The 23773-nt window shown below is 45.5% G+C and overlaps 1 protein-coding gene across 2 annotated transcripts in view; it reads left to right on the forward strand.

The window, feature by feature from the left end:
• Positions 1-23773, forward strand: part of uvrag (UV radiation resistance associated gene) — a 292355-nt gene that overhangs the window by 215836 nt on the left and 52746 nt on the right. For both annotated transcript variants that reach the window (XM_078401991.1, XM_078401992.1), the window contains exon 13: positions 5316-5394. In XM_078401991.1, coding sequence (XP_078258117.1) covers positions 5316-5394 — 79 coding nt within the window. The remainder of the gene's footprint in view (positions 1-5315; positions 5395-23773) is intronic.

The raw sequence follows: 23773 nt of genomic DNA on the forward strand, positions 1-23773 counted from the left end.
TGCAGAATCTCTTTAAACATGTAGAAATGTAGGTGCTGGTGATTCCATCTCCATGCTGGGTCCAGGACAGGTCATCTGAGATGTTAATGTCTAGGAATTTGAATGATTAAATACACTGATGAGCCAAAACATTATGACTACCTGCTTAATGTGCTGTTGGTCCTCCATGTGCCGCCAAAACAGCGCCGACCCGCCGAGGCATAACAGGTATAACGGGTATAACAGAGCTTTATTTGTCGTTCGGTACCGAAGTACCGAACGAAACTACATAGCAGTCATAGAAAACAAAAAACAAAACACAAGACACATAACCCCAACACAAACGTCCATCACAGTGACTCCAAACACCCCCTCACTGTGATGGAGGCAACAAAACTTCCACTCTCTTCCCCACGCCCACGGACAGACATGGACACTACAAGACCCCCGAAGGTGTCCTGTGGTATCTGGCACCAAAACATTAGCAGCGGATCCTTCAAGTCCTGTAAGTTGCAAGGTGGAGCCGCCGTGGATCGGACTTGTTGATCCAGCACATCCCACAGATGCTCGAACGGATTGAGATCTGGAGGCCAGGGCAACACCGTGAACACTTCATCATGTTCCTCAAACCATTCCCCAACAATGTGTGCAGTGTGGCAGGGCGCATTATCCTGCTGAAAGAGGCCACTGCCATCAGGGAATACCATTGCCATGAAGGGGTGTACCTGGTCTGCAGCGATGTTTAGGTGGGTGACACGTGTCAAATTGACGTCCACATGAATGGCCGGACCCAGGGTTTCCCAGCAGAACATTGCCCAGAGCATCATACTCCGTCCACCGACTTGTCGTTTCCCCACAGTCGGTTCGGACCAGACGGGATAACCTTCGTTGCCCCTCGTGCATCGTTGAGCCTTGGGCGCCCAACACCCTGTCGCCGGTTTGTGGTTTGTCCCTCCTCGAACCACTGCCGGTAGGTACTCACCACTGCTGACCGGGAGCACCCCACAAGCCTTGCAGTTTCAGAGATGCTCAGGTCAAAGTCGCTCAGGTCTTTACTCCTGCTCATTTCTCCTGCATCCAACACATCAACTTCAAGAACTGACTATTCATTTGCTGCCTAATATATCCCACCTCTTGACAGGTGCCATTGTAACAAGATAATCAATGTTATTCACTTCACCCGTCTGTGGTCATAATGTTTTGGCTCATCGGTGTAACTTCTTCCTCTGTAGAAATTGCCTAATTCCCGCTTTTGTTGCCTTTGGACGACTTCAATGTGAAAGGCATGTATTTTTTAACTTCCCGCTGAGTAAAAAAATTCATATCCTTTATTTATTTTTAAATTTGGACAGCATATCCAAAAAACAATCTGTCAGTACTTTAACTCCCCATTGTATGGCTATTGCTTTTGGGCAGATATAGTGAAAGTAGCTGCCTAGTTAGAAGTGTAAGTGAGATTTTTAAATGGTATTCATTGTGCTCTGAATTTTACATTGCTTTTGCAACTTCTGTTGGAATACAGAAGGAGGAACATTGGGGGTTAGCAGGCATGCTTTGTGACTGCTTTGGCCAATGTTTTAGATGGAGTTAATATTTAAGCGAGAATTGTTCATGTAAAATGTGACCTGTGGGACTGTGAAAGCATTAATGTATCAAGAGGGGGCTGATCAGAGGAACGTATTCTGTAGATTGTTTGCACTCGAGGTTCTTCCATTGTTTCCTTCAACTTCACTCCATCAAATGGGTTGGCCAGCATCTGTGGAGGCAAAGGATTGGTCATTTCAGGTTGAAACCTTGAATCATGGTTGAGAGTGCTGAGGGAAGATTGTCAGGATAAGCAGCTGAGAGGGGGGGGGGGGGGGTGAGGCAGGAGCTGGTACGTGTCAGGTGGAACCAGCTTAGGGGGGAATGATGGCCAGGTTGGTGGAGGGTCCATGGCAGTGTCGAGACTGAGGGTGAACAGAATTAGTCTGAAGAAGGGTCTCAACCTGAAACGTCATCCATTCCTTCTCTGCAGAGATTTTTTTTTAGATTTAGAGATACAGAGCGGAAACAGGCCCTTCGGCCCACCGAGTCCGCGCCGCCCAACGATCCCCGCACATTAACACTATCCTACACACACTAGGGACAATCTTTACATTTACCCAGTCAATTAACCTACATACCTGTACGCCTTTGGAGTGTGGGAGGAAACCGAAGATCTCGGAGAAAACCCACGCAGGTCACGGGGAGAACATACAAACTCTGCACAGACAGCACCCTTAGTCAGGATCGAACCTGCGTCTCCACTGTAAGGCAGCAACTCTACCGCTGCGCCACCGTGCTGCCCAACCTGCTAAGTTGCTCGAGGATTTTGTGTTTATCTTCGGTGTATAACCAGCATCTGCAGTTCCTTCCTGCACAATAGTATTAGGCAGATGGAACTGGTAGGGTGGGTAAGGGGCAATATAAATGTTGAGTTTGAGGGAGAGGGGGTTGAATTAGTCAAATGGAACTGGGTGTGGGGGTAGAGAGCAGAGCTGGACTAGCATTAGATGAGGGAATGATGGACAAAGGGAACCGAGAAGTTGAAACAAGGAAGAAACCCAGGTAGGTCAGTCAGTATGTGGGAGATGGGAAGTGATGATTCTTGGTAGCGAGGGATGCAGGATGGGGAAAATGAACAAGCAGAAGATGCAGTGTTGATCTTAGTTCATTTGGACTTCCGGTGGCAGCGGGGAAGGCTGTCAGGCCGGAGAGGTTGGTGTGCGACTGGTTAGGGGGATTGAAGTGTGCTGCAGTTATGTACTGAACATGGATTGTAATATCCAATCGAGCTGCGAGAGTATTTTTGAACAACTATAAGAAGTCTGACAAACCTTTGAATGAGGAGCCCACTCATTGAGTCATAGAGTGATACCGCATGGAAACAGGCCCTTCCGCCCTACTTGCCCACACTGGCCAATTAGTCCCACTTGCATGCGTTTGGCCCATATATCCCTCTAAACCTATTTCATCCATGTACCTGTCTAACTGTTTCTTAAACATTGTGATACTCCTTCAACTACCTCGTCCGGCAGCTCGTTCCATACACCCACCACCCTTTCTGTGAAAAAGTTACCACTCGGATTCCTATAAAATCTTTCTCCCTTCACCTTAAACCTATGTCCACTGTTTCTCGATTCCCCAACTCTGGGCAAGAGACTTCTCTTCTACCTAAGATAAACACAAAAAACTGGATTAACTCAGCGGGACAGGCAGCATCTCTGGAGAGAAGGAATGGGTGGGGTTTCGGGGGAAGACCCTTCTTCAGACTACAATAGGTGCAGGAGTAGGCCATGTGGCCCTTCGAGCCAGCACCGACCGCCATTCAATGTGATACCTGATCTATTTCTCTATAAATCTGTGATATGCCAGCATGTGAAAATAATTAACCAGAAGAGTCCACTGGCCCTCCTTCACTGGTTTGGCACACATTTGTTTTCAGTTTGTTCAAATTTTATCGCAGTCATTTTTTACTTGCCATTCCACAGTGTGTGTGTGTGTGTGTGTGGCATTTTGGTTATGTCACAACTTTGTGCTGAAGCGGCATAACAATGTGATTGCATTCCTTCTTGGTAACCCTTTCAATGGCCCCATTTTCACCCTGCTCTAGCGGGGAGCTTTAATTGTTGAAGGGGAGGAAGAGAACTTGGTTGGTCTGAAAGTGTAACTGGAGCACCTCTTAGATTTAAGTAGGAAAGAAAACTGCAGATTCTGGTTTAAATCGAAGGTAGACACAAAATGCCGGAGTAACTCAGCGGGACAGGCAGCATCTCTGGAGAGAAAGAATGGGTGACGTTTCAGGTCGAGACACTTCTTCAGACTGAATCAGATTGAAGAAGGGTCTCGACCCGAAACGTCACCCATTCCTTCTCTCCAGAGATGCTGCCTGTCCTGCTGAGTTACTCCAGCATTTTGTGTCTATCTTAGATTTAAGTGTTCATTTAAGCGATTTCAGAGTTTTGTTTAAGGACAGGCCAGGGAACTGCAGGCCGGTGAGGCCCACGTCATAGGTGCCAAATTTGTGGGAGGGGATTCGTAAGGAGACTATCTGCCAGCATTTGGATAGGCACACAGTGTCTGTGCCGAACCTGATGCCAAGAAAAATTAATCTCATCCGCATATGATCCAGATCCTTCATTCCCTGAATATCCATGTGCCTGTCTAAAAGCCTTTTAAATACCACTATCGTATCTGTCTCCCTTAGCAGCGTGTTCTAGGCACCCACAATCCTCTATAAAAAAACAACTTGCCCACATCTCCTTTAAGCTCTCCCGCTCTAGTTAGTTTAGTTTATTTTTACGTGTACTGCAGTACAGCGAAAAAGCTTTTCTGACAAAGCTATGCCCTCTAGTCTTTCACGTTTCCACCCTGGGGAAAAATGTTCTGACTATCTACCCTACCTCTGCGTCTCATAATGTTATACACTTCTCTCAGGCCACCCCTCAACCACCGGTGTTCCATAGAAAACAATCCAAGTCTGTCCAATCTCCTCTTGTAGCTAATACGCTCTAATCTAGGCAGTATTCTGGTAAATCTCCTCCAAAATCTCTCATCCTTTCTGTAATAGTGCCACCAGAACTGCAGGCAGCACTTCAATTTGGTCAACCAAAATCTGTTATTCGTGTACCACTGATTCTTAATAGTCTCGCACTAGTGGTGACCTTTTATCCATGCATGTGTGGGCAGGAAATAATCCGTCTGATAAAACACACAGGGCAATACAGCTAAATTTCTTAAGTGCATGCATACTCCACTGAGAGTCACTGCCACTGAGGGGCAAGAAATAAGCTTATTCTACGTATAATTGGAAGGGTAATTTGTTTCCTCGCAGAATGCATCTCGGTCTCCTTTTGAAAGTCCCTTTCCTCATCCAAACTTCAAACTTTTCTTTCCTTGTGAACATTATACACATATTATATCTCCCTCCCTGATGAATGCCCAACCCAGGCGACAATGTGTATGCTAGCCACAGAAGCAGATCTACAAACTCAATCGCTCCACTTTTTAAAATCTCTATTCCTACAGCAACATTTATTCCCTTATCATGTATCTATAACGCTGTAAATGGATCGATCGTAATCATGTATTGTCTTTCTGCTGACTGGATAGCACGCAACAATAGCTTTTCACTGTGCACGTGACAATTAACTAAACTAAACTAAAAGTTTAGTGAAAGAAAAATGGCATTAAAGAAGTCATTTGCAAAGTATTACTGTGTTTTATGCTACTGTGGAGTATTCTGAAACCAATCTTGCTGTCCTGGTCCCCCAGATGCCTGTAAAATCTAGGTTCTCTTGTGTTTGCATTCACAGATTCCCTCTGTATCCAAGAGGTGGGGAGAAGTTTCAGTTTGAATATGGAGTTTATCTACTAAACAAAAATATCGCACAGGTAGGTGTGATGGGGAGAAGGTAGGAGTAAGTGAAACGTATACGTGAGTGCTCTGTGGGTGGTGAAATGCTTGCATGTAATGGGGAGGAGCACTAGAAGTGTTTTCAATTAACAGCGTTTTGGATGAGCTTCAAAATTTGCATCAGTACACAAATATTTGGTCGCTGCATTTTCATCATTGTGTGGAGTTGAGGTAAATGGGCCACCACGTGCAGGTTCAAGGCCTCCAGGTTCAAGAACAGACTCTTCTCAACGACTATCAAGCACTTGTACACCACACTGTACTACACTCAACACAACCCTACCTCATAAACTATGATCTATTATAGACTCTATCTTGGGTTCACCGCATACATTGATTTAGCACTGTTATGATCTGGTTAGCTAGTTTACTGCTTATTTGAGTCATAGAGTCATGCAGTGTGGAAACAGCCCCTTCTGCCCAACTTGCCCACCCCAACCAACATGTCCCACCTGCCTGTGTTTGGCCATATCCCTCCAAACCTATCCTATCCAATAGACAATAAACAATAGGTGCAGGAGTAGACCATTCGGCCCTTCGAGCCAGCACCGCCATTCAATGTGATCATGGCTGATCATTCACAATCAGTACCCCGTTCCTGCCTTCTCCCCATACCCCCTGACTCCGCTATCTTTAGGAGCTGTATCTAGCTCTCTCTTGAAAGCATCCAGAGAATTGGCCTCCACTGCCTTCCGAGGCAGAGAATTCCACAGATTTACAACTCTATGTACCTGTCCCTGTCTAAATGTTTCTTAAACTTTGCGATAGTACCTGTCTCAACTACTTGTTCCGGCAACTTGTTCTATGCTCTCACCATCCTTTGAGTTTAAAAAAAGTTGCCCCTCATGTTCCTATTAAATCTCTTCTCTCCCCCCCCCCCTTCAACTGAAACCTATGTCCTCTGGCTCCCTACACTTAACAAAAGACTGTGTTTACCTGATCTATTCTCTCAATAATTTATTATACTATTGATTATTGTATATTTATTTGTCTTATTGTGTTAATGGGCCAGGAAAGCTGCAACGTAAGAATATAATTGTTCCCTTGCTGCTACTTATGGTAATTACAGCTTTCCTTCCACAGTGATTAATTTCTGAGGAAAGTAGGAATTTATTTCCGGAAGCAAAGCAAAAGTAGTAGACCTTCCGGCCTCTCAATCCTGATATGCTGTTCAGCTAAATCAAAACTTCCCTTTATCTCTACTCCATCTACCTGCCTTACTTCTGTAGCCCTTAATAACTTTCCCTTACAGAAAAAGAGAACATTTCTTCTTCAGAGATTGTTCATACTTGGCTGTTTGTGGAATTGTTGATACCCAGTGGAATTAAATGCTATTTTGGATCCTTGTTATGAAAAATAACTTGCATTTGTAAAGCATTTTTGCATCCTTTTCATGAAGTTCCAAGGTATTCTTCATGATGCGAAGACACATTGAACTGCAGATGCAGAAATCTTGAGCAAATCTGAAAGTGACTCGGCAGGACAGGCAGCATCTGTGAGGGGGGATGGATAGGTGACGTGTCGGGTCAGGACCTTCTTTCAAATTGATTCTGATCAATTAGTCTGAAGAAGACCCCCGACCTGAAACATCGCCTATCCATTCCCTCCATGGATGCTGCCTGACCTGCCAAGTTGCCATATCTCCACTTTATGATGCCTTCGAGAAGTAGCCAACATAATCAAAGGCTTGTCCCACCCTGGTCATTCCTTCTCCCTGCACCCGTCCGGCAGATGGTACAGAAGCTCGTAAGCGTGCACCACCAGACTCGGGAACTCGATGTTATCAGGCTGCTGAATGGTCCATCCATAAGCTAGGGTACTGTGCGATTCACCTCTACCCCATTGTGGACATTGTCTTTGTCGATGGAACTGATGCACTACAATGATGAGAGTTATATTCCGTGCTCTGTATCTTCCTCCTTACTCTACCTATTGTAGTTGAGTTTGATTTGATATATCTGATCTGTTTAGATAGCATGCAAAACATAGCTTTTCACTGTACCTTGGTACCGTGACAATAATAAACCTAAACCTTAAATCTAAACCACTTTGTGTTGTTCACCAAATGAAATACTGTCGAAGTCAATAAAGGCAAGTCATCCCATTCCTCCTCTATATTAGCATCCGTGCCTAATGTTGAGCCCATGATAGTCTCGCACTGAGGAGAGATACAGATATTTTACCTCTAATTGTAAGGATAATTGGTTTCCTTGGTGAATGTATTTCTTGCTCTCCCTTTATTGGGAGATCTATTCTGTATCCGAATGGTGATTTTTTTTTTCTCTTTTGGAAAGTGTAAAACAGTGAGCTGTACACATTTGATAATAACTTAAAGTTTGATATACCTCTCGTACCTCAATGGTAGCCTGTGGTTCCATGCTGCACCACAGTTAATCAGAGACATAAAACTGGTCATTGAGCTACTTTACAGATGTTGATTATTCTAGATAGACTTGTAAATTTTATTTTTGAAACCTTACCTGCAGCAGCTTACTGTTTTTATTAGCTGTGAATGCATATCCTTGACAATTGTGAGCTTTAGTGTCCTGAGGCCAATTTGACTCCGTTTCCTATTCGCCATCAAAACAGTTCTTTGCCTTTATGTAAGAGGCAGTTGTTGTGCTTAGGTCCATATTAACAGACAAGATGAAAAGAAAATACTCTGTACTCAATATTGACTCCATTCATAAAGGATAGACACAAAATGCTGCAGTAACTCAGCAGGTCAGGCAGCAACTCTGGAGAAAATCGATAGGTGATATTTTGGGGCAGTACCCTTGTTCAGACTGATGATGGGTGAAGGGGGGGGGGTTGGCTGCTGGAAGCAAGAAATGACCAGGCCAAACCAGGGCTGGTACCATTTGACCTCAAGCAGAGCGGTTCCCTTAAGAAGGGTGTCAACACGAAACGTCACCCAATCCTTCTCTCCAGAGATGCTGCCTGTCCTGCTGAGTTGCTCCAGCTTTTTGTGTCTACATCGGCAAATGATAGGTAGATACAGATGAGGGGAGTGATTGGTACACAGGAGGACAAAGGCCTGAGATGAAAAGAATGCAGGAGGCTATGAGATAACGCGAGCAGAGGCATTATAGTGAGAACAGAGGAAGCGATTTGGATGAAAGGGGACAGAGGGATGGAGAAAAGGGATGGGATAGGGGGAGAAATGGGTGCGCATCTAGCTGAGGCACAGGGTAGACAAGGGGGAGAATAAAAAGGAGAGGGGCGTGCTGTTGGTTCGTTAGCTCAAGTTGGAGAATTCAATGTTCATGCCATTAGGTTGTAAGGTACCCATTCGTAATATGAGGTGCTGTTCCTCCAGTTTGCGTGTTAGTCCACTTTCCTATTTACTCCCTTTTTGTTCAGAAACTTCATTGAAAGGCCATCCTTTAGGTGGTCTTTTCCTCGTCCCAGACTCGTCAGCTTATTGGAACAACTTGCCCCCATCCACACTTGTAGTCGCCCATAACTAAAACTTGGTGCACTTTTGATGGGATTGCCAATTAATCAAGTAACTGGACATGCAGGAGTGGATTGGACTTGTCGTTGCTCTACTGGATATGGCCACACCAGTTGACACCTTGACTTCAATAGCCATTATCGATTTTAATATTTTTACTTTGGAATAAAAATTGAGTTAACAGATACTACAATATCTGGAAGACTTCTGCTTGCATAGATAAAAGTAAAACTATGTGCCTCTCTTGGGATACTTTGACAGATAACTACGCGCAGCTGAACATATGTGCTGGCAAGAACATGTTGACTATGTCAATGCTCTGATGAACTGCTTGCGCTCATCTGAGAATGATTATAAGCCAATCTTTCTTCGCACTCCAACGTACGCTCAGCAGAAGTAGCATGTGTGTGACTTTGGTCAATGAAGTCAAAGTGCAGTCTCTGTATTCCTCCTGTCCTCGGAGTATTTGACATCAACTATTGCCAATTGAAAGTGCTAATGTTAGCGTCATGCCTATCCCACTCCAGAACATTAATGCTTTGTCATGTACAGTTTTTTAAAGATGCGGCACAGTGGCGCAGCGGTAGACTTGCTGCCTGGCAGCACCAGACACCTGGGTTCGATCCTGACTTTGGGTGCTGTTTGTGTGTGTCTCTCTCTGTGTCTCTCTATCTGTGTGTGTCTCTCTATCTCTGTGTGTGCGTGCGTGCTTTGCACGTTCCCTCTGACCGTGTAAGTTTCCTCCGGCTCCTTCGCTTTCCTCCCACATCCCAAACACGTACAGCTTTGTAGGTTCATTACCTTCTATAAATTGTCGCTAGTGTGAAGGGGGTTGATGAGAAGGGGGGGTAACATTGAACTAGTATGAACAGATGATCGATGGTCTTTGCGGATTCAGTGGGCCGAATGGCCTGTTTGCATACTGAATCTCTAAACTAAACTATGTAAGATTATGTTAGATGTGCCTTGTCATTGAATCTGAGACTATCACCTTTAATAATGAGCACTGATAAAATATTTTGTGAAGAGTGGAAAATGGAGGATATGAATGCTGTTGGGGGTCAATTTCAACTCTATTTCATTCAAGAGAATTTTAAAGATACTTCAGGTTTTTTTTTACCTCTGTGCTCCTGCCTCCCAGATTATTGCAAACATCTATCACTTGGAGGTAATTCTTCCGGCTTGTTTTAGATTTGCTACTCACTAGTTTAAATTTATGTACTCTGCACCTATTTTCCTGACTGACGTCCAAATAATATTCACAGAGATGTAAAAAATCTGCAGATGCTGTAATCTTGAGCATAAAACAAGGTGCTAGAGGAAAAGCAGGTCAGACAGCACTTGTGGAGGAAATGGACAGATGGGTTTTCAGGTCAGGACTGTTCCCCCTTTTCCCCCCCCCGCCAAACCCTGCCACTCGTATCCCTCCCTCCGGCTTAATATTTCACTCTTCTTCTCTCCTTATCGGACACCCTCTTGTCTCCTTTTCACCTCTAGCCTTTGTCACCATCTCTGCTCATCTGCCAGTCATCCTCCCCATCACCTGTATCTACTACCTACCACTTGGAGGTAGACGCAAAGTAACTCAGCGGGTCAGGCAGCATCTCAAGAGAGAATGAATGAGTGACGTTTCGGGTCGAGACCCTTCTTCAGACCACTTGTAAGATCGTAGACCACACCTACCACTTGCCAGGCATTGCCCTGTCCCCACATCTTTTTCCAGCTTTCTTCTCCCCGCCCCATATCTGTCGGTCTGAAGAAAGGCCCCGAACTGAAACGCCATGTCCATTCCTTCCACAGATGCTGCCTGACCCGCTGAATTACCCCAGTACCTTGTTTTTAGAAATAGAACTTAGAAGAGTACAGCGCAGAAGCAGGCCCTTTGGCCCACAATGTCTGCACTGAACATGAAGCCAAGATAAACATGAAGCCAAGATTGTCTGCCTGCACATGATCTATATTCCTCCATTCCCCGCCTATCTAAAACCATCTTAAACACCACTATAAGATCTACCTCCATCGCCACCCATGGCAATGTGTTCCAAGCACCTACCACTTTCTGCGTTTTTAAAATAAACTTGCCCTGTACACCACCTTTAGACAATAGACAATAGGTGCAGGAGTAGGCCATTCGGCCCTTCGAGCCAGCACCACCATTCAATGTGATCAGGGCTGATCATTCTCAATCAGTACCCCGTTCCTGCCTTCTCCCCATACCCCCTGACTCCGCTATCTTTAAGAGCTCTATCTAGCTCTCTCTTGAATGCATCCAGAGAATTGGCCTCCACTGCCTTCTGAGGCAGAGAATTCCACAGATTTACAACTCTCTGACTGAAAAAGTTTTTCCTCGTCTCCGTTCTAAATGGCCTACCCCTTATTCTTAAACTGTGGCCCCTGGTTCTGGAGTCCCCCAACACTGGGAACATGTTTCCTGCCTCTAACGTGTCCAACCCCTTAATAATCTTATATGTTTCGATAAGATCCCCTCTCATCCTTCTAAATTCCAGTGTATACAAGCCTAGTCGCTCCAGTCTTTCAACATATGACAGTCCCGCCATTCCAGGAATTAACCTAGTAAACCTACGCTGCACGCCCTCAATAGCAAGAATATCCTTCCTCAAATATGGAGACCAAAACTGCACACAGTACTCATATCATCATATCATATATATACAGCCGGAAACAGGCCTTTTCGGCCCTCCAAGTCCGTGCTGCCCAGCGATCCCCGTACATTAACACTATCCTACACCCACTAGGGACAATTTTTACATTTACCCAGCCAATTAACCTACATACCTGTACGTCTTTGGAGTGTGGGAGGAAACCGAAGATCTCGGAGAAAACCCACGCAGGTCACGGGGAGAACGTACAAACTCCTTACAGTGCAGCACCCGTAGTCAGGATCGAACCTGAGTCGAGTCTCCGAACCTGAGTCTCCGGCGTTGCATTCGCTGTAAAGCAGCAACTCTACCGCTGCGCTACCGTGCCGCCCTCGTACTCCAGGTACTTTAAACTTAAATAATATTCCGTTTTATTCTCCAAGTGATATTTTTCAAATTACTGTGACTCCCCACATATGTATATTTTTGGCTATGTTTAAAGTTCGAATTTTTGGTTGCCCTTCATACCTCATTCCGATAATTCAGTATAGTTTAGAGATACTGCACGGAAACAGGCCCTTTGGCCCACTGAGTCCATGCAGACCATCCTACACACACGATGGACAATTCACATTTATACCAAGCCTTGGGGATACAAGGACAGAGTCCCCTTTGTGCTCACCTTCCACCCCATCAGCCGTCGCATGCAACAAATTATCCGCCAACATTTCCGCCACCTCCAACGGGATCCCACAACTGGCCACATCTTCCCATCTCCACCCCTTTTTGCTTTCCGCAGAGACCGTAACTCCCTGGTCCACTCGTCCCTTCCCACCCAAACCACCCCCTCCCCAGGTACTTTCCCCTGCAACCGCAGGAGATGCAACACCAGTCCCTTTACCTCCCCCCTCGACTCCACCCAAGGACCCAAACAGTCTTCCCAGGTGAGGCAGAGGTTCACCTGCACCTCCTCCAACCTCATCTACTGTATCCGCTGTTCCAGATGTCAACTTCTCTACATCGGCGAGACTAAGTGCAGGCTCGGCGATCGTTTCGTTCAACACCTCCGCTCAGTCCGCCTTAACCAACCTGATCTCCTGGTGGCTCAGCACTTCAACTCCCCCTCACATTCCCAATCTGACCTTTCTGTCCTGGGCCTCCTCCATTGTCAGAGTGAGGCCTAGCGCCAATTGGAGGAACAGCATCTCGTATTTCGTTTGGGCAGTTTACACCCCAGCGGTATGAACATTGACTTCTTTAACTTCAGATAGTTCCTCTGTCCCTCTCTTTCCCCTCCTCGTCCCAGTTCTCCCACTGTCTTCCTGTTTCCAACTACATCCTTTCTTTGTCCCGCCCCCTCCCCTGACATCAGTCTGAAGAAAGGTCTCAACCCGAAACGTCACCCATCCCTTCTCTCCAGAGATGCTGCCTGACCTGCTGAGTTACTCCAGCATTTTGTGTCTATCTTTATACCAAGCCAATTAACTTACAAATCTGCACTTCTTTGGAGTGCGGGAGGAAACTGGAGCACCTGGAGAAAACCTACGCAGGTTACAGGGAGAACGTACAAACTCTGTACAGACAGCACCCATAGTCAGGATCGAACCTGGGTCTCGGGCGCTGTAAGGCCGTAACTCTACCGTTGCGCCATCGTGCCGCGCTGATAGTTTATTGGGAACATTCTTTATCCTCCTGTTGTGAAATCAGGAGGACTGAATGGAGATAGTGTGGCTGGTTCCTTCTGTCACTGCAAAGAAAAACTAGTTTGTTTCCCCTGAACAGGGAGCACTTTAGCTTTTGATTAACACCTCCTCCACCCCCCATTGATCTGTTGCTGAAAGTTGGTTGTGTACTTCCGCAAAACAAATTGCAGCTGTAAAACCATTTATCGCCATGCATAACCCTCTATATGTTAGATTTTCCTGCCTGCAAATTTTGCAATTCAATTAGATTACCAGTTGTTTTCTCCCTTGCAAGGGAAACTGATAAGCAATTAGAGCCAATCCAGATGTGGCGACATTCCTGTTTAACCTCTGTCATTTGTAATGGAATTCCTGTCCCGGAGAGTGGAATGGCGCAGTCGTCTTTTAAGTGGTTGCAAAGCATTTGTAAATTGCTTTCTTCCTGGTGTTAGTTATGAAAGTGAATACTTTTATTTTTGTTTGACATGATGAGACTCTTCTGTACTATTAACAGCAACCATTAAGTAGAGAGGTCACGGTGCCTTGTGAAAGATCAGTGATCACTTTTTACACTGTAGAATGAGAGATGTGGCAACAGTTTACATCCTGTTCCATAGCATTAATGGGGGCGCAGAGTGGCTAGGGGTTAGGGTTGCCAACTGTCCCGTATTGGCTGGGACATCTCGTATTTTGGGCTGAATTAGTTTGTCCCGTGCAGGACCACCCTTGTCCCACATTCGTAGGGTTGTCAACTTCCTCACTCCCAAATAAGGGGCAAAGGGTGACGTGACCGCCCCGCGCCCCACGTGACCTCACCCAGCCAGCGGCCACATGCTCCCGCTCCACCAATGGTGCCGGGCAAGTTGGCAACCCTACTACGGGTGCTGTCAGTAACAGAGATTGTTACTGGGACCATATGGGTTTTCTCTGGGTACGCCAGTTTCCTCCCACTTTCCAAAGGCTTGCAGGTTCATCGGCGTCTGAAAATTGTCCTTGGTATGTAGCATAGAAATGGTGTGCAGGTGATCGTGGTTGGTGCAGACTTGGTGGGCCAAAGAGCTTGTTTCTATGCTGTATCTCTAAACTATAAAAAAGTATGTCGAGCAAAAAAGAGGCTGACTGGCCCAACAAGACTCAATATTATTAATGAGAGAAGTCCCGCAATCCCTTCTGGTCTTCAGCCAAATCCCTGGAAGACCTTGACCCCAGGACTGAGTGGCACAGAGCCTGGAAAGATGCCAACACCAACAACGGAGAGGTCATCACAGACCCCACAGTGAAACCACCGGGATTTGACCTCCATCGCTAGCAATGGCTAACCCTGAACAGGATCCGCACCCTCCATGCAAGAACAGCCCATCACCTGCACAAGTGGGGGTTGACAGACAGCCCTGCTTGCGACTGCGGATATCCAGACCAGACCATCCCACACATCGTGGATGACTGCTCACTGAGGCTTTTCCCTGGTGGCATCAAGGCCATCCACCCAGCAACTGCTGCTGCCCTGGCCTGGATGTCTACCCTGTACTTACAATGTTAAGCTGTGCATGCCATGCGCAAGAAGAAGAAGACAGGTGATCGTGGTTGGTACAGACTCGGTGGCCCAAAGGGCTTGTTTCCACTCTGTATCTCTAAACTATAAAAAAGTATGTCTAGCAAAAAACAGGCTGATTGGCCCAACAAGACTCAATATATTAATGAGGGATATTCACGCTCCATTTGAACAGACACCCTCACTTGTATTCATTCGTACATTATTGTCACGTGTACCTAAGTACAGTGAAATTCTTTCTTTTGCGTGCAGTTCAGTGACAATCCTAGTGTACATTAGACATAATCATAGTAAGTATAAGAGTGTAAGATCATAGAACTGAGTCACTACGATTTAGGCACCATCCTGTACCCTTCATGTCCGAAAATTGTTTTAAAAAATCATAGTCTTGGCCGTAAAGGTCCATTCTATAACGCTACAAGTTTAACTTTCAATTCCTTTCCCCTTCCAGTTTATCTGCTTTTCCTTAAATACATCTGTGCTATTCACCTTAACTACTTCCTTTGGTAGTGTGTTCCACAATCACACCAGTCTGGGCAGAGAACTTTTGAAAATTGATGTAAAATTTACAATACGCTTGTCCTTTTAAATAGTGTAATTCCATCTCGACCCCTTTCTGCTTTGGTTTTGACCTGTTCAGAAGAAGTTCTTTGAAATCAATCATCTGTTCTCGCATTGTAGGATGTTATGTTTTTATAGGTCTTCTGTTTCAGCCTGTAAAGTACCATTGGGAGTGTTTTTAAATTTGGGTTGCAGCTACACTGCCCCTGGTTCAAAGCCCAGGAAGCGTGGACTGTCTCCTGGAATTGATCTCGACCACTTGACTTCAGAACAGTTGAGTGTCAAGTCACCTTCTAAATCGCAAGCTGCAGCTTTGGTTTCTTGTCCATGTGCATACCTTGTACGAACTGATAGCCTTAGCCCAAAGATCTGCCATCACCCTGGGCACATTGTTGTACTAACGTCTAAAGGTCTTTTCACCATTCATCGTTCACAATGCCTATGCAGAGAAAATACAGAAGGTTTCACTGTTGAATTGGTGGTGGTCTCAAACCCTTCTTTCATCACACACAAAACACACATTTCCCCCTTCGTGCGATTCAGCGTAAGCTAAATTGTATTGGGGATAGGACTGGAAAATGTTGGTTCTTTTTCCCATTTCCGTCCTTTGTAGATCAGGTGGAGACATGAATCAATAGGGTGGCGCAGTTGGTAGAGCTGCTGCTTTTGCTTCTCAGCGCAAGATCCCGGGTTCGATCCTGACCTCGGTGTGGAGTTTGCTCATTCTCCCTGTATGCTCCCTGTTGGTTTTCTCCGGATTCCTCCCACATCCCAAAGACGTGCGGATATGGTCTCTGTAAATCGTGCGCTTTGGTCTCTATCAAACTTGGACTTTATCTTACACTAAATGTTATTCACATTATTCCCTTTCTCATATATATATGTACACTATGGATGGCTCGATTGTCATCATCCAATGTCTTTCCGTTGACTGGATGGCACGCAACAAAAGCTTTTCACTGTACCTCAGTACCAGTGACAATAAACTAAATTCAAACTCAAGTTGCCCCCAGTGTGTTGGGGGTGGATGAGCACTAGGGTGACCGATGGTCGGCATGGACTTGGTGGGCCGAAGGGCCTCTTTCCATGCTGTTTCTCTGAAACTCTAATTCTCTGAGAAGTTGGTAGCTTCTTCCAACAGCAATAAACAATCATTTGACTCTTTGTGTCTTTGGCAGCTGTACAGTTTATTCCCAATTGTCAGTCTATGGCCCTAAATGTTGTTTAACGATGTAGATTTAAAGTGTGAAAAGAGTTTGAGGAAGAGTGTTCCATACTCCCACAACTTGGCCAGGGAAAGCAAATTCCTCTACACTTCTCTTCATCTCTGCCAGTTAAATCTAACCTTTATTTATTGACCCACTCAGTTCGAGATAGTTGGCTTTTGCTGTGTATCCGCAAGTTTGCAAATGGATCACGCACAGGCAGAGGAGATTGGTTTAACTTGGCATGATGTTTGGCATGGACATTGTGAGACGAAGGGCCGGTTCCTCTGCTGTACAGTTCCATTTTATGCCCTCACTAGGCTAGTGACACATCTTTGGGTTGTGAGGAGAAATCTGAACACCTGGTGGAAGTCATGCAGTCGTTGGGCAAATGAGTAGGCTCCACACAGTACCCAAGGTCAAGATCAAATCCAGGTCCATGGAACTGTCAGGCTGCACCATCATCCTGCCTGTATGGTCCATTGTGGACTGCACGTGTAGGCACAGATCATCGATGTATCCAACAAGAAGCAAGGAAGCTGATACTGAATTCTTAGGTGGCTTGTTGCCTGGAGCCTCATCACCCATTGACCATTGCCCACTATTTTTTAATCCAATTTGCCTTTAGCTCCATGGGGATTTCCGCATCAATTAGTCTTATGGACCTGGCAAAATCAATATGCACTGCGCCAATTGTCGTATTTTCATCAGCCCCTTCAAGTTTAGTTTCGAGATACAGCGCAAATACAGGCCTTTCGGCCCACCGAGTCCACGCCAACCAGTGATCACCTCTTGCACTAGCATTATCCTGCACACTAGTGACAATTTATACTCAAGCCAAATGTACCTACAAACCTGCAAGTCTTTGGAGTGTGGGAGGAAACCGGAGCATCCGGAGAAAACCCACACGGTCACGAGAAAAACGACCCAACTCCGTACAGACAGCACCAGTAGTCAGGATCAAACCCAGGTCTCTGGCGCTGTGAGGCAGCAACTCTACCGCTGCGCCACCATGCTCTAAATTTTTCCTCCTTTAAAGTTCAATCAAAATAAATCCTCCTTTAGTCAAACAGAACATACAGTAGAAGCTTGATCCTTTAATAACATAGCAGTGATAATTATCTGATGAAGTGCCACCAACTCTGGAGGGCGCTTTTTATACTTGCATACCCTGGTTTTTTTTACAAAAGAAGCCTCAAATTTGGCTGTGCATTTACTTGCTCAATTAAAGCACCAAAAGTTGATGAAGCCTCTTGGTTTGAAAACTTATTTGCTCACTGTCTGCATTTGCGGCTTGTATTTAAACTAAGGTTAGTTCTCAAAATATTTAGCGGGTTGAAAACACCCACCTGCGTGTTGGTATTTATGTAGATATTTTAAGTTAGATTTTAATTTCCCAAATGGCGCAGTCTAGACCTGATAAAAAGGTGCCATTAATTCTGTCGGTCTGCCTGACATTATTTACCTTGGGTATTTTTCAAGTGCCACAATCAAAAAATGAAAACCCAGCACCACTTGAGATTGCTTACACAGTTCAATTTTTTTTCCTTTGCTCTCCTTTTCCTGCTCTGTTCCCACTGCAGTTCACATTTGAAATGAAACAACCAAACATTGCTGTGGGTGTATTAAGCATCTGCAGGTACAACAGAGAGAAATAATTAGTGGGGGAGAAAAAGGACACAAAGTGCTGGAATAACTCAGTGGGTCAGGCAGCATCTCTGGAGAATGTGTGTAGGTGACGTTTTGGGTCGAGACCCTTCTTCAGATTGAAGAATTAGTGATGTTGGTTTTCCTTTATTTTTGTGAAAACTCCTTTGAAACGCCCAGTGTTGTTTATGTCAGAGGTGTAGCAGAGTTTGAGAGAGCTCTGCTAGGGGCAGCACAGTGATGCAGCGGCAGAGTTGCTCCCTATAGCGCCAGAGACCCAGGTTTGATCCTGACTATGGGTGTTGTCTGTACGGAGTATGTATATTCTCCCTGTGACCGCGTGGGTTTCCTCCAAATGCTCCGATTTCCTCTCACATTCTAAAAACATGCAGATTTGGAGGTTAATTGGCTTTTGTAAATTCTCCCTGGTGTGTAGGGTAGAACTAATGTTCAGGTGATTGCTGGTCAGCATGGACTTGGTGGGCCAAAGGGCCTGTTTCCACACTGTATCTCTAAATTAAGCTGGTAGAGTTGCTCCTTCACAGCACCCGGGTTCGATCCTGACCTCTGCTGTTATCTGTGTGCAGTTTGCCCATTCTCCCTGTGACTGGTGCTTCCAGTTCTTCCATTCTTCCAGGTGCTTTGGTTTTCTTCCAAAGATGTACAGGTTTGAAAGTTAATTGGCCTCTGTAAAATTGCCACTGGTGTGAAAGGAGTGGATAAGAAAGTGGAATCACATCGAACTAATGCGAACAGGTGATTGATGGTTGAGTGCTGTCTGTGCAGAGGTTATATGGAGTTTGCCACCTGCCCACAGGCACTGTCTGTACGGAGTTTGTTTGTTTCCCTGTGACTGCGTGGGTTTTCTCCGGGTGCTCCGCTTTCCTCCCACACTCCTAAGACGTGCGTTAATTGGCTATGGTTTAAAAACAATTGTAAATTGTCCCTAGTGTGTGGAGTAGTGTTAATGTACAGGGTGATTGCTGGTCGGCACGGACTTGGCGTGCCGAAGGGCAAGTTTCCACGCTGTATCTCTAAGTCTTAGTCTTCCTTCAACCTCCAGCATTCCAGAGAAAACAATTAAAAACAAACTCCGAGCTAGCTAAAGAGTAAAGTTTAGATGTCGAGTAAAGGCTCCTCACTTTTTACTCAATAATAAGAGTTACTTTTGCCATGAGAAGATCGGGCACTACTTGAAGCATTTTTGCAATTGAGTTCTTGAGCTATTGGCTTCACTAAAATGGTGGAGCTTTGAGGTAAACTTTGAGGCTCCTTTATCTCCTGGATGCCATGGTTGACCTCTGGAGCTGTTTTTCATCAAGGATGAGTAGCTTTACATTGTATCACTCAGTGAATGCTTGTGGAACTTTTAACGCAGAGCAAGGAAACAGAAGCCAAAATAGAATTGATCAAAAGATACAGCTTGAAAACGAGTATTTGAGGAAGGATATTCTTGCTATTGAGGGCATGCAGGTTTACTAGGTTAATTCCCAGAATGGTGGGACTATCATATGTTGAAAGACTGGAGCGACTAGGCTTGTATACACTGGAATTTAGAAGGATGAGAGGAGATCTTATCGAAACGTATAAGATTATTAAGGGGTTGGGCACGTTAGAGGCAGGAAACATGTTCCCAATGTTGGGGGAGTCCAGAACAAGGGGCCACAGTTTAAGAATAAGGGGTAGGCCATTTAGAACTGAGATGAGGAAAGAGAGTTGTGAATTTGTGGAATTCTCTGCCTCAGAAGGCAGTGGAGGCCAATTCTCTGAATGCATTCAATAGAGAGCTAGATAGAGCTCTTAAGGATAGCAGAGTCAGGAGGTATGGGGAGAAGGCAGGAACGGGGTACTGATTGAGAATGATCAGCCATGATCACATTGAATGGCGGTGCTGGCTCGAAGGGCCGAATGGCCTCCTCCTGCAACTATTGTCTATTGTCTATTTCAGTCCACCAAGTCCAACTATCGATCACTCGTTCACACTAGTTCTGTGTTATCCCACTTTCGCCTCCACTCCCGACACAACAGGGGTAACTTTACAGAAACCAATTAACCTACAAACCCGCAAGTCTTTGGGATGTGGGAAGGAATTGGAGCACCTGGAGCAAACCCACGTGGTCACGGGGAGAATGTGCAAACTCCACATACAGACAGCACCCAAGGTTAGGATCGAACCCAGGTTTCTGGCGCAGTGCGGCAGCGGCTCTACTAACTGCTTATAATTGCAATTATATATAGTGCCTTTCACAACTACAGAGCATCCTAGTGTGTGCAACTACATCAACAAAACACATGAAAGCGTCATTATTATTAGAACTCAGAACACGCAAGTACTAGCGCAACATTTAAGAAACATTTAGACAGGTACATGGATGTGACAGGTTTAGAGGGATATGGGCCAAATGCAGGCAGGCGGGACTAGTGTAGACGGGACATGTTGGTCGGTGTGGGCAAGTTGTACTGAAGGGCCTGTTTCCACACTGTATGACTAACTTTGCAGCAAGTTTAGGCACCGCAAAGTTCCACAAGGCAGCTATTAATTCCTGTTCCTTTCAGGGATCTTGGTTGAGGCCATTAACATTGCCAAGAGTTCTCCCTGAGTATCTTTAAAATATTATGATATACTTTAAGTCTTTCAGAGTGGTAAACCGAAGCCTCCATTCACCGATGCAGCCAAAGTCAATGTCCCAGGTCTTTGTGTTCATGTCTCTCAAGAGGTCTTGAACCAACAATCTTCTGACCAGCAAGTGAGCTACCACTGAGCTGGAGTTGACATGTATAATGCATGTTCTGAATTTATAGCCTGAACTCATCCAGCTCTAAGAGCTGGTGTTTCAATCAGTGCACGTCTAGATTTATTATCGGTATTTCCTTCAAACTCACAATGTAGCTGTATTCATGTGTCCTGGAAAGTGGAAAACAATTACTGAGCTACTGTGCCATTAAAACGCATGCCTTTATACAAATTGTTATTGAAAGACTTGGGTATTTTAATGACGTTTATAATAGCATGATGATGATTTCAGCACAGTGCCACAGAGTTGCTGCCTCACAGCATCAGAGACCCTGGCTCGATCCTGATTACGGATGCTGTCTAGTACAGAGTTTGTATGTTTTCCCTGTGACCACGTGGGTTTTCTCTGGGTGCTCCAGTTTCCTCCCACACTCCAAAGACGTACAGGTGTGGAGGTTAATTGACTTCTGTAAATTGTCCTGAGGGTATAGGATGGTGCTAGTCTAAGGGGGGTCGCTGGTTGTCGTGGACCTGGTGGCCCGAAGGGCCTGTTTCGACGCTGTATCTCTAAAGTATTCCGAACTATTTGTCTCAGTGTACCTGGAGTTTAAAAGAAACTTATTGTCTTTGAATAAATCTCTAGGCCATTTCCATAAATTGCCCATTCCTTTGACAGAATTGTCTACAGCCTGCCAGTCACGTTGGTGATCAGGGCTCCCTTTACCTTCTCGATCAGTCTTAAAATATCCCGTAAAACACCTGGTGCTGGAGGAACTCAGCACTCAGGCAGCATCTGTGGAGGGAATGGACAGGCAACGTTTCGGTAAGAAGGGTCCCGATCCGAAACATCACCTATCCATTCTATCCACAGACGCTGCCTGAACCGTTGATGTCCTCCAGCACTTTGTGTTTTGCTCAAGATTCTAGCAACTGCAGTTCCTTGTGCCTCCATTTTAAAATATCCCACGGATAAACAAGGAGATTTCCTGGCTTTTAGTTTAATTTAGAGACACAGCGTGAAAATAGGCCCTTCGGCTCACCAAGTCCACAGCGACCATCAGTCATACCTTGTTAGCATCCTCAAGCCACAATTCCATTCATTTGCACAGACATGACTCTCAAGACTCCCCAAACTAATCTCCCCAGACACATTTTTAGCTTTTCACTTGTTTGGGCCAAGTCATTGTATAATTGGAATCTGTTGCGCTCTCCCTACTTCCCATGAACACGAGTCCCTCCTGCCATCGTTTGGACCATATCCCTCTAAACGATTTCCTATCCATATATCCAGATTATATCTTTCTTTTCTGGTCGTCTTCAAATAATGCCATGCCATTTTAATAAACTGCAAGAAATTGCAGAGATTTGTAGATATAGCCTAGTCCATTACACAGACTAGACTTCCAACCGTTGGCACTTCATGCTTCCTCGGAAAAGCAGCCAACATAATCAAGGACTTGTCCCACCCCGGCCACTCCTCCTTCCTGCTTCCTTCTGGCAGAATTACAGAAATTTGAAAGCGCTCACTACCAGACTCGGGAACAGCTTCTTCCCCTCTTTTATCAGGCTTCTGAATATTCTTTCCATAAGCTAGGGTTCTGTCTGATTCGCCACCACCTATTTGCTGAAATTGGACCTTATCTCTGGAACTGATATGCTACATTGCTGAGAACTATATGCACTCTGCATCTTTCCCTTTGCTCTACCTATTGTACTTGAGTTTGGCTTGATTGTGGTCATGTATAGTCAAGTCAAGTCAAGTCAAGTCAAATTTATTTGTCACATACACATACTCGATGTGCAGTGAAATGAAAGTGGCAATGCCTGCGGGTTGTGCACAAAAAGAATTACAGTTACAGCATATAAATAAAGTTAATAAGTTACTAAACATAGCACAAAAAGTGTCGACAAAAATTTAGTCTCTGGGGTTATAAAAGTTGACAGTCCTGATGGCCTGTGGGAAGAAGCTCCGTCTCATCCTCTCCGTTTTCACAGCGTGACAGCGGAGACGTTTGCCTGATCGTAGCATCTGGAACAGTCCGTTACTGGGGTGGCAGGGGTCCCTCATGATCTTGCTTGCTCTGGATCTGCACCTCCTGATGTATAGGTCCTGCAGGGGGACGAGTGTAGTTCCCATGGTGCGTTCTGCCGAACGCACTACTCTCTGCAGGGCCATCCTGTCCTGGGCAGAGCTGTTCCCAAACCAGACTGTAATGTTGCCGGACAGGATGCTCTCTACAGCCCCAGAGTAGAAGCAATGAAGGATCCTCAGCGACACTCTGAATTTCCTCAGTTGTCTAAGGTGGTAAAGGCACTGCTTAGCCTTACCCACCAGTGCGGCAATGTGCGTTGCCCACGTCAGATCCTCTGCAATGCGGACTCCCAAGTATTTGAAACTGCTCACCCTATCCACAATGGACCCATTTATCTCGAGTGGCGTGTACGTCCTTGGATGTTTAGCCCTTCTGAAGTCCACAATCAGCTCCTTTGTTTTAGTGACATTCAAGAGGAGGCTATTGTCCTGACACCAGAGTGCCAGATCAGCCACCTCCTCCCGGTAGGCCTTCTCATCGTTGTTGGAGATCCGGCCCACCACCACAATGTCATCAGCAAACTTGATGATGGAGTTTGAGCTGAACCTGGCCCCACAGTCATGTGTGTACAGGGAGTACAGTAGGGGGCTAAGGACGCAGCCCTGGGGGGATCCTATGTTCAGGGTGAGGGAGCTAGATGTGTGTTCCCCCATCCTGACCACTTGGGGCCTGGCAGTGAGAAAGTCCAGGACCCAGGCACACAGAGGGGTGCTAAGCCCCAGTTCCAGCAGCTTCTCAACCAGTCTGCTGGGGACTATTGTGTTGAATGCTGAACTAAAGTCAATGAACAGCATCCTCACATAGCCCCCCTGGCTGTCCAGATGAG

Source organism: Rhinoraja longicauda, chromosome 7 (assembly GCF_053455715.1).
Source record: "Rhinoraja longicauda isolate Sanriku21f chromosome 7, sRhiLon1.1, whole genome shotgun sequence".
Taxonomy (NCBI): Eukaryota; Metazoa; Chordata; class Chondrichthyes; order Rajiformes; family Arhynchobatidae; genus Rhinoraja; species Rhinoraja longicauda.